Here is an 11208-nt window from a genome sequence, read left to right on the forward strand (position 1 = left end):
GTTCGATTTGTGCTTCTAATCATACAGTCACGGGTTACGGTGCATTTACGTGGGTACATGCATCCCATGATTACATGCAGCCGAGACGGGATAATCGCTCACTCCGGCCCGCCGCTTGTAATCTGCGAGCCGGAGATACCGGTAGTTAGTGACAGCTGAGCAGCTGAGCCCCCCCCCCACACCCCCCCTCGGTAAGAACGCAGTCCGGCACACGAGCGTCAATACGGCAAAGTGTCGATAAAAGAAAAGTCCCGATGAATGGAATCTAAACAAGCTGCACGTTTGTCTTTGTTCCCTGAGGCACAAACAAACGATCACACGCAACATCAGCTCGGGTTCCCGCCGACATCTGCCAAACATCTGCAAGCCTCTGCAAAGTGGCTCCGCGTAACAGCAACGTGCAACAGCTTCCCCCGAAAGAAACCTGCTTGTAACTCATCCTTTAATCCGAGCGCCTTTGAAGATGAAGGCGTCCGGGGGGGTTTGGTGACAAGTGTGTGTGTGTGTGTGTGTGTGTGTGTGTGTGTGTGTGTGTGTGTGTGTGTGTGTGTGTGTGTGTGTGTGTGTGTGTGTGTGTGTGTGTGTGTGTGTGAGAGAGACGCATTCCTTCCAGGTGAGTTAACAGCCGTGTGAAGATCGTGCATTGTGTCCTCAGTGATCCGCTGAGACGTCGGGACAATGCTGCGTCTTCTCCTGCAGGACAAAGACCACGACGCCGCTGGACAACTCGAGGAGTGTTGAAAACTAAACTGAAACCCTTTTAGACACAAAGCGGAGACTCGCTTCATAAATGAGTTGGTTTTAAATCCTTTGAAGTTCTCGGCCTCTGAGGGAAACTTCCAGCTTTTACCCGACGGGAATCTAACGTGAGACTGAAATTTAATCAAATGGTTTTAATGTAAGAAGGTTATGGTTTACTTTTCAAACATGTGGTCAGTTTTTCTATATATGCCGTGACATCTTTCTGTCTCAGAGACCAAATACAACTTTGTAGTGGTTCCTTCCACTAGTTTGTGTGAACGTAAAGTCCGACGAGACGTTCCCACACATCAGCTGCTACGGGACACAGTGGACACGCTGCAGACACAAGTCGTCCCTGTTGCACTTTATTGAGGGACCAATTCATTCATGCATTTCATGCTGTGACTCGAGCATCTCGTGATAACATGAATTGAGTTTTGCATCCCAACATGGAAATGATGTGTGCAAAAAAAAACACAACCAAATAAAGACACAATGTTGATAAAAAGGTAAATAATATTAAAATATCTTATTGGTCAGAACTGCGAGTTGGACTTTTGACAAGAGTTTTACTGCATCAAATTAAAATCAACTGTATGTTGCTTTACTAAATAAACCAAACAAAGGTTTTTAAAAAAAACATGGAATCGAAAGCTGACAATTAGTTTGCATTTTCACATTCGCACCCTGTAAAGATTTTACAAACCCTGCTCTTAAAAGATGTTTTGCATTCTAGCAGACAGATATGAGCCAATTTGGCTTGAAAACTACTTAAAAAAAAGCCAAATCCTGTGAGCCATTAAAGAGCAGACTGTGTCCACGCTACACAAAACCAATCGATCACTTTGACTCCAGAGTGTCACGCAGGCCCGCGGATCAATACGGAGGAGAGCTCGCACAGTCCAGGAGGCTGAATGATGCCTTCTCTGTTTAGAGACTTGAGCAAATTGACATACTGCCGCGTTGGAGGAGGCCGGGTCGATGGATATTGTCACCCCCCCTCAGATTTATCATCCATGTGGATGTGCTGCCATGTAGCACCTCACTTACACCACGACGCACACATTGTGATTTATACTCCAGCACGTACAAGAACTATTTGGAGAAAGTGGGTTTTGGATCCAGAAGAATCCGTTTTAAAACCTCTGAGATCTCGGACTCACAGCATCGAGCGAACAGACGATGAAATCGGCTCCTGTTTGGTAGCGTGACGGCAGCTCTTATGGCCCCTGTGTGTCTGTAGGTAACCACAGGGCCTGCTTCTTCGCCCTTTGACCGAAGGGCCACAAGAGGAAACATGAGGTGAATCATGTGACATTCCTCATGTAATGTGTGATGACCACGTTCTTCATCAGGGTACAAGCAGCGATCCGCACACTTCATCTCCTGCAACATAATTTGTGTCCTCAGGCTTCAAGATTCAAGAAAAATAAATAAAGAGGTTCCACAAACCTGCAGCAAATTCATCTTTTCTTAAACTGCTGTCAAGGTTTTTATTTTAAATGATTGTATAGTTTTAAATTCCTTCTCCGGCTCCGTGGAATGTGATGACATGCAGCAGCGTAAAGGTTAAACGCGCGCGTCACGCTGGCTCCGTGGAGGTGTGTGGTCAGCAGACAGCAGGTGGACACGAGCCGTGTGGGAAAGAAACAACTGCTCGGACAGTCTGCGATCCAGACTGATATCCCCCTCCATCGAGACCCGAATATTTCCTCCTCCTCCCGATAATTAAATGACGGAACAATAATAATAATTTGACGTGTGGGAGAGTTTCTCCCTCGGTGACAACCAGCGGGAGGAAAGTTAATCATTGCTCGCTGTTGTTGTCGGATGGGGGGGGGGGGGGGGGGGGGGCAGTCGGAGCCGCCGCGTGCCAACGAACCACCGGGAGGCACATCCGCCTCCCGGAGAGAGAGAGGGAGAGAGAGAGAGAGGGGAGGGAGGGAGGGAGAGAGGCTGAGATGTTGAGGGAGACGCGCAGCTCCTTTACGCGCGGGCGGGCAGGTTTTTGCGCCACTCGCTGTCGTGGAACGAGCCCGTAAATGTGTATTTGCGGGGACTCCCTGAAGTATGACGCGTCTGGATGCGGCATGTTTCCTGCGTTGTGCCCCCGTGCTGCGGAGTGCGACTCATGGGATGTAGCAGATGGAGAGCCGCGTGCAACCCCGGACCCGCGAGGGCGCAGACCAAGCTGCCCGTCTTCTTGGCCATGATCTTTCTCTTCACGTACCTCTTCTACTGCCTCAACGGACACTGCGAGTCGTCGCCCGGACGCGTCCACGACCGACGGAACGCGCTCCAGAACGGCGACGGGCGCGAGCCGCGCGGCGCGCTCGGCGCGTCCCGGCTGCTCCGCGCGCGGCTGTCGGACTCGGCGGACGGCGACGCGCCGCCTAAGAACATCTCCACAGGCGACACGTTCGGCAGCCAGAAGTTCCCCCAGGCCATCATCATCGGGGTGAAGAAAGGAGGCACGCGGGCTCTGCTGGAGTTCCTGCGCGTGCACCCGGACGTGAGAGCCGTCGGCTCCGAGCCGCACTTCTTCGACCGCTTCTACGACAAGGGCCCGGACTGGTACAGGTACACGTCTGCTCTGAAACGCAATCATACAATAAAGACAACATAGACTCAAATCCCCGCGGACGACGGGCAAATCACCCGGATTAGTAATGAACTGTGAGGGTCAAAGGTCAGGGCTTTTTTCTTCTCTGTGGCTGGATGCGTCGTTGTTTATTTTATATATTTTTTTAAGGCTTTTACTTGCATGTTATGGTGCAGAATCTCATTGTGTCTTTGAATCGGTTCAAACTGAGAATAATAGTTGGAAATAATAATGATGATACGAAGGTTTTGGTGCCACGTCACGAGAACTTTTTGTTCCACGACTCGGGGCCTTTTCACGCTCTGCTGTCAAATTGTCGCCACTATTATTCAGAAGAGTAAATGGCGGCATGTGAGTGAGCGAGCGCCGCACAGATCGGCGAATCAGCGTCTCCCTCCTCTTCATCAGTGTCCCTCAGCACCGATGAGACGCTCCGCAGGACGGCGGCGTGTTCTGTCCCCTGCCAATAAATAACAGTTTGAGCTGACGTGCTGCTTCCCTGAGTGTCCAACGTTGGTCCCTGGAGGCCCCCCCTCCTCCCCCGCCTGGTCACAGATGGAGGACGGGGGTCTTGTGGGTGGTGGCAGGGTGGATGACCCCCTCGGAGGCGTCTGCTTGGGGAATAGCAGAAATGTATTCTTCTTCTTCTTGTAGATTGAATCCCATAATTCTTTTGTCACGTATAGAATTAAAACATTCAAAATAGTTCAAGATGTTTTCAGAAGAGCAGCTGAGTTCATGAATCAAGAGGTTTTGGATGGAAATGATGACACGATAATACAGAGACGAGAGGAGAAGGGGAGGTGGGGAAGGCGGGGGGGGGGGGGGGGGGCAGAGGGAGGGAAGAAGATCAGGGACAAATTAAGGTTTTATAAAGAGGCAAGAAGATGAGAGAGGAAAACGCTGGAGGAGATCAATACATCCGGGTAATGATCGGCTCCCTGAGCGGCTCAGCTGGAACGTCACGAAGCGACATCAGAGAAGTGTGTGTGTGTGTGTGTGTGTGTGTGTGTGTGTGTGTGTGTGTGTGTGTGTGTGTGTGTGTGGTTCTTAGGGAGAGGAGGATGGGCGTGTTCGTGCGTCTTGTTGTGAGGAGTTGTGATCAGTTTAATGTTTAACGACCAAAAGTGAACCCACGTAGAAAACGTTCCACCGCAGACGCGGCTGAAATATTCAAGTTGTGACATCTGGAAACCAGCTGGTCATTATCGGTTTAGGGAAAACGCTCTTGAGTGGGTGGAGGAGACGCCAACGCGTGTTGCCCTGCCGAGGCCACACGGGGCCCGTGGTCATCTGAACACGGGGAGACGACCAGCGAACGCATCACCTTCCTTTTACCGACCTCACCTTGCACCTCGCGTTCCCCTCCCATCCGCTCGGGTCATCGCCGCGTGGAGGCGGGTCTGGCGGCGGCGGCGGCTCAGAGGGATTCGCACCAGTGAAGCATTAGTGAACAGCACCAATGCTCGTCTGCAGTACTCGCGCACCTCAACCGGGAGGCTGGCTGCACCCATGTAGTTCACGGCGTACGGTCTCTTCTGAGACCTGATGTAGAGGTTCTGGGGCTGCTGGGTACTCCCTACTGCCCTTTCTTCTCCTCTCCTGCCTCCCTACACCCTCCCACCCGGCCCCCCCCCTGTATTCAGTCGGTGACCAAGTAAAACACATGGACATCCTTAGAGGAAGCATTTGGCCAATTGTTGTAGAAAGAAACGCTTACATGTGGAAAAGCGCTGGCGTGGCCTGTGTGGTTCTGTGGTGGAGAGCGAGGGCTCAGGCAGTCGTGGCGTGCAAAGTGAGCGTGAGCACGTGTTGCGCGCTGGGACTCGACCCCTGTGAGGCGTCAGGACTTGGACTCAGAGTGCAGAGCAATAAGGCAACGTAAAACGTCTTTCCAGGTTTGGAACCTTTTACTTGCAGAAACGAAGGGCGAGGAACTGATTACAGGAAGTGCACTGGTTACAGAAATAAAAACAGGAAGTTAATCTTCACAGTCCCTGCGAGTCGTCACAACCCCTTTTCTCAATGCTATAAATATCCAGGAGATATAAACGTCATCTCCCGATATCGATCGCCTGAAATAGGTTCTCTATTGATCTCCCTGCTCGCGCCTGCAGAAATGAATTAACTTGTGAATATTCAATCTTGTTGACAAGAAGCTGTTGCTCCCGTCAACGGCTGACATCTGCACGCCACGGGGACGCCGGGGTCGCATCCATTGCCCTGTTCAGGTCACTCAACCCGTGTAGCGCAAAGCGCCACTGGACCAATGGACCAATGGACGAGTCCGCTGCTTGTGGCTCCTCAGAGTCCTTCTTCTTTCTCTCTGTGTCCAAAGTGCTCTTCTGACTTATTTCGTTGGCTCATCGTCTCTCTCTCACTGTGTCTCTGTCTCTGTCTCTGTCTCTCTGTCTCTCTGTCTCTCCGGTTGGGCTTCCCGGCTGGAATGTCCTGGTTTGATTTCCTGTCAGACTGATTGAGTTCCTCTCAGCCGCTGCAGGTTTTTGTTTAGGAACAGAAAGCGGCTTCCGAGCAAAAAGAAGAGAGAAATAGGAAATGTAAACAGATCTTGGAGGAACGACGTCTCTGTGCCGATGACGGGTCGATGCATAAACACCATCCGGCACGTCTGTCACAGCCAATGAACATGAGACGACGCGTGCTGATATTTACATTTAAATGTTTTTCTTTGCCCGAATTAATATGTAAATGTAGTTTGAAAAAGTGAAACGACATAATCAAACAGGACTTGATGAATTGCTGTGGGACAGGTATGGATTCCTACTTGTAAAAAGCGTTTTGCTCCAACTCAGTCATCAATATTTGGACGGGCCGTCATTGGACGACCTTTAGACTCCCAGCACGCCGCGTCCCGTCCAGGCGGGAATAATGGAGCGAGACGCTTCGGGACGGATCTTAAGTAACGCACTCGGCACCTTTAAACAGACGGAGATCAGGATGACTGACGAAATGTTTAATGGACCACAAGAAGATAATCATCTGCCTGCTTCCTCCAGCTCCTCTTCTCCATCTCTGTCGCTTCTGCTTCCTCTTTCTGCTCGGGATCATCGGCAAACGGTCGCCGATCGTTTCATTATGGAGCCGATATTGTAAAGTAGAGGACGATCAGCTGCTCTGCGTGGCTGTTTGGTTGTGATGTGCAGACAGACGCACAAACCCAGTTGATCATTGACTCTGTCTCTCTGTTTAATGTCTGACTGGTTGGCGGGTCGTGAGAACCTGCAGCCGCCCTGAGAATCCCAAACAGAAACACACCTTTCTTTGTCTGATAATTAAGCCCCTTCGGTCCGACCGCGCCGGCACGAACCCTCCGCGGCGTCCGCGCCGCTTTCACCAGGAAATGAGATTAATTACCCCTGGAGGTCTGGCAAACGCTCCGGCGCCGTGATTGGAGGAAAACGGCCGCTTCGTCCTGCGTGACGATTCTGGCATGAATGATTGTCCAAAAATTCATTCATTCAATAGGTGCACACACACATACGCTCGCATGGACTCACACAGACACACACACACATAACAGGCTTATCTCCATGTTCCAACATCGCGTCATCAGACAGGTTCTGGTTCTTCATGTTCTCTTCTTTCTTGCTCATTATATTATTTTGTTTGTCATTGCTGTGATATTGTCGACATTTAACTCTCACCGATAAGTTGTTTATAGTTCATATTTGGTGAATAAGTGAACTTTTTGAGAGTTGGATGAGAGGCTGATTCCACTTGGAGGGTCTACGAGGAGACAGTTAACCGAGCAGAGAATGAAGAAGGGAAACAGTGTTAATCTTTACTTCTCACTCTAGTTGTACATTTGATGATGTACATTAATGATTGTAATACAGTATCTTTATTTATGGCAATAACCTGAAAAACCTGAAAGAAGACGATTGAAGAAAGGAGTTCTGTACTTTGACAGCATCATGATGTAAACTCACACACAGAAGCACCACTTTGCTCCCCTTTCATCCACACGAGCTCCTCACCCTGTGTTTTCCGTCGGTAATGAGAAACGTGCTGCGGCGAGCAGCTTCAACACGTCTGGGCGCACGCAGAAAGACTGTCTTCACGTGTCTTCACGTGTCTTCACGTGTCGATGGGTTTTTAAGTCCCGTCAAACGTGGCAAATGTACACAACAAGCTCGCTGTGAGGGATGCGGTGAAGGCCGTGTGGCGGCTTTGAAGTCGCGTGAGGGAGCCGGGAGGAGGAGGAGGAGGGATGGATGGAGGAGGAGGAGGAGGAGGAGGAATGGATGGAGGAGGAGGAGGAGGAGGAGGAATGGATGGAGGAGAAGGAGGAGGGATGGACGGAGGAGGAGGAGGAGGGATGGACGGAGGAGGAGGAGGAGGGATGGATGGACGGAGGAGGAGGAGGAGGGATGGATGGACAGAGGAGGAGGAGGAGGGATGGACGGAGGAGGAGGGATGGACGGAGGAGGAGGGATGGATGGACGGAGGAGGAGGAGGAGGGATGGACGGAGGAGGAGGGATGGACGGAGGAGAAGAGGGAGGGATGGACGGAGGAGAAGAGGGAGATCTGCACATGATGACATGTTGCATTACGTGATCCCCGGTGGTCTCGCCCTCTGAATCACAGCCATCTGCCTCTGACCTTCGGGGTGTGAGGGTACATACCCGCAGGCTGGTGGGGATTATGTAGGGGGGGGGGGCGGGGGGCAGAGGGGGGGGGGTGGGGCGGGGGGGAGGGGGTATCAGAGCTCGGTAAACCCCGACACAAGAGGGAAACTTCCTAACCCAGAAACACTTCCCTCATCTCCGCCTCACTGAGGACTTAATTACTCCCAGATGTGGATCTCTGTGTTTACGTGCGTGTGTGTGTGTGTGTGTGTGTGTGTGTGTGTGTGTGTGTGTGTGTGTGTGTGTGGAAAGCGCACAGAGAAGAACAGACGGGTGGTGTACAAACAGAGTGCATGCTTCCTCCACCTGCAGGTGTCCCACTTTAACTTCTAAGTAGAACAAACTGACATCCGAGTAACACTTTAGTCCCTTTTTAAGTCCTAATAATAAAAACATGTCATTTAGCTGATGCTTTTATTGCATTTCCAACCCGTGGTTGTTACGTTTTGCAGTTAAGGGGTTGGGCGCTTTGCTCAGGGACACACGGCACACGGAGCAGCCGGCGCTCAAACCGCCAACCCTGCGGTTCCCCCTCTACTCCACCCGCCTCCGTCGGCCCTCATAAAAGGAGGCACAGAAACAGTCACGTCATGGAATAATTGCCGGGATCCCCTTCAACCAGACCAGAGTGCTAAGCTAGGCTAGTTCTCTGATTTAGTGACTTCATCGTTTATACGCACTTCAGTTTTTACAGATATGCAACAGCTGCTTGTAGGCACAGAAACCGTTAGCTAATGCTAGCTGTGGCTAACGTTACAGCTCCGTAGCACTTAGCACTTTGCTGCGAACTCTGCAGTGTTTTGGTTTTTTTGTGCAGTAAAAACTCACTTTTGACCAAATATGTCGATATCTAAACTGGGTCTTGTGAAGCAGGAATGGAAAAAGCTTTTTAAAAGCAGGGCCCACTGGCCCCCCACCCGGCACGCACGGCCCCCCCGCGGACCCTCGTATTCTGGTTGTAAACAGTAGCCCATTAGCCCGCGGCGCTTTAAACAGCCCGACGAAGCCCAGCCCACCCACCAGGACCACAGGCGTGAGCGCGTGTGAGCGCACGGACACATGTGCACGCACAGATAAACGCACATCTGCGCTCTCTGAAAGCCAAACGCATTCCAGCTGACGGAGACGCGTGATAAAAATCACACCGCATCGCGCTCTTTGCTCTTTGCAAACCGGTTCAGAAGGAAAAACACGGTGATTATTATCATCTTCTGGAGAGAAAAGGAGACGAGATGCTTCTTTTCTTCGCCTCTCAGTCCCTCCGTCCTCTTAACTGTTTTTGCTGCTCCCTGCTGTGACAACATGCAAACGCGGCGTCACCGGGACCCCACGCGGGACCCTGAGCACTGCCTGTGAATCTGTTGCTTCCCATCGTGGTTTGACGCTTGGAGACTCGGGGCTGACGTTTGAGGGATGGAGGCGTCTCCATCACGCTCACAGACCGGGCATCTCCCACCGATGCACCGCCGGCGTTCCTCGCTGCTCAGCCGGAGATGTTTCCTCTCCTCTTCAGGCTCCACACAAGTCGTGTTTGAACTTTTAAAATGAAGAAAACTGGCGGAATCTTTCTTTTCTCCTTTTACAGCCGAGGTGATTCGATTTCAGCATTTGAATGAAACAAAGGTCACGAGCCTCATTGGTTTCTCTTTCCCTCGCTGGCGCGTCGTACTGACTCAGGGTTGGTTGAAGGTCACTACACGTGTCTTCTCAGTGAGTGGAGACCCAGAGGAAGAGGACGGCCCTGTCCTCCGATTACAGAAACAGTGCCGAGCAGACAAAGCTACGGGAATAACGACTGTGAATAATAATTGTCTCGGTGTATTTACAGGTTTAATGATGGCGGCCTTTTCTTTTCTCTGTCACGCAGGAGCCTCATGCCTCGGACTCTGGAGGGCCAGATCACCATGGAGAAGACCCCCAGTTACTTCATCACCAAGGAAGCCCCTCGCCGCGTCTTCTCCATGAGCCGCCACACCAAGCTCATCGTGGTGGTGCGCGACCCGGTGACCCGGGCCGTCTCCGACTACACGCAGACGCTGTCCAAGTCTCCCGGGCTGCCGTCCTTCCAGAGCCTGGCCTTCCGCAACGCCACCACGGGCCTCATCGACACGTCGTGGAGCGCCGTGCGCATCGGCATCTACGCCAAGCACCTGGAGAACTGGCTGCGCTTCTTCCCGCTCTCGGGCCTCCTCTTCGTCAGCGGCGAGCGGCTGGTGACGGACCCGGCGGGCGAGATGGGCCGCGTCCAGGACTTCCTGGGGCTCAAGCGCGTGGTGACGGACAAGCACTTCTACTTCAACCAGACCAAAGGCTTCCCCTGCCTGAAGAAGCCCGAGGGCAGCAGCAGGCCTCGCTGCCTGGGGAAGTCCAAGGGCCGGCCCCACCCCCGGGTCCCCGCCGACACCCTGCGGCGCCTCCGAGACTTTTACAGACCCTTCAACCTCAAGTTCTACCAAATGACCGGCCACGACTTCGGCTGGGACTCGGCGGCTCACCGCCAGAGCTCCTGAAAGCTGTTGGCGGCGTCCTCGGTCCGCCGGACAGAGATGCCTCCAAGACGTCGTTGTCCAAAGATCACCAAAGCTTTTACTGTGCAACATGTACCTTCATTTCTGGAGATCCCTCCAGAGGGATCCGACGCCAAAGTTAAAACGCCAAAAGAGGAACCTTGTCGGCCGCCTGGCTGGAAACACACCAAGCGACATATTAAAGGACGTAAGCTGAGAAACGACATTTACAAGAAGCGTAGCTTCCAATCACGCACAATCAAAGTAAATGTAAACCTGTGTTGTCGAGATTTTACTCCCTTTTCTGGACCGTCTGTTAAAAAATAAAGATCTCGCATACGCAGCAGGACACTTGGTCCGGGTGGAAAGAAACGGACCAGAAAGTTAAAACACACCTTTTATGTGCCGAACGTTTGTTATTTATGTCGCCAATACAAAGCTTGTATAAAACTTCTGAATCTGATTGTTTCCTACTTCATTTGATCAACCTTCATCTCCACACGCAGTACTTGCTAAACAAGCTTCGTTTACTGTTGTTGAAAAGTGTCTTTTGTATGTGAAATTCTGCAGGAAGTTATGACTAAAAGTTTTATTCAAAAAACGTTGAATGTTTTGGGCTCATTTTGGCTTTGAGGCACCGAGTTCATGGTCCAAACATCTGCCCAGCAGCTGATTTCAGTTTGGATTTTGGTTTTTGTTGTTCATTGT

General features: G+C 51.6%; 1 protein-coding gene across 1 annotated transcript; it reads left to right on the plus strand.

Moving 5' to 3' along the window:
• The first annotated feature begins 2590 nt into the window (after window positions 1-2590).
• On the plus strand, window positions 2591-10963 carry LOC120819493 (heparan sulfate glucosamine 3-O-sulfotransferase 6-like). The gene is made up of 2 exons (XM_040176956.2): window positions 2591-3321; window positions 9861-10963. The coding sequence occupies exons 1-2, from the start codon at window positions 2825-2827 to the stop codon at window positions 10501-10503; spliced, it is 1140 nt and encodes a 379-aa protein (XP_040032890.2). The 5' UTR covers window positions 2591-2824; the 3' UTR covers window positions 10504-10963.
• The last annotated feature ends 245 nt before the right edge of the window (window positions 10964-11208 follow it).

This window comes from Gasterosteus aculeatus, chromosome 5 (assembly GCF_964276395.1).
Source record: "Gasterosteus aculeatus chromosome 5, fGasAcu3.hap1.1, whole genome shotgun sequence".
NCBI classification, from domain to species: Eukaryota; Metazoa; Chordata; class Actinopteri; order Perciformes; family Gasterosteidae; genus Gasterosteus; species Gasterosteus aculeatus.

Coding starts and splice junctions, on each gene's coding strand:
- LOC120819493 (XM_040176956.2), top strand. CDS start 2,825: ATGCGGCATGTTTCCTGCGTTGTGCCCCCGTGCTGCGGAGTGCGACTC. Junction 3,322..9,860: donor AAGGGCCCGGACTGGTACAG/GTACACGTCTGC, acceptor TCTGTCACGCAG/GAGCCTCATGCCTCGGACTC.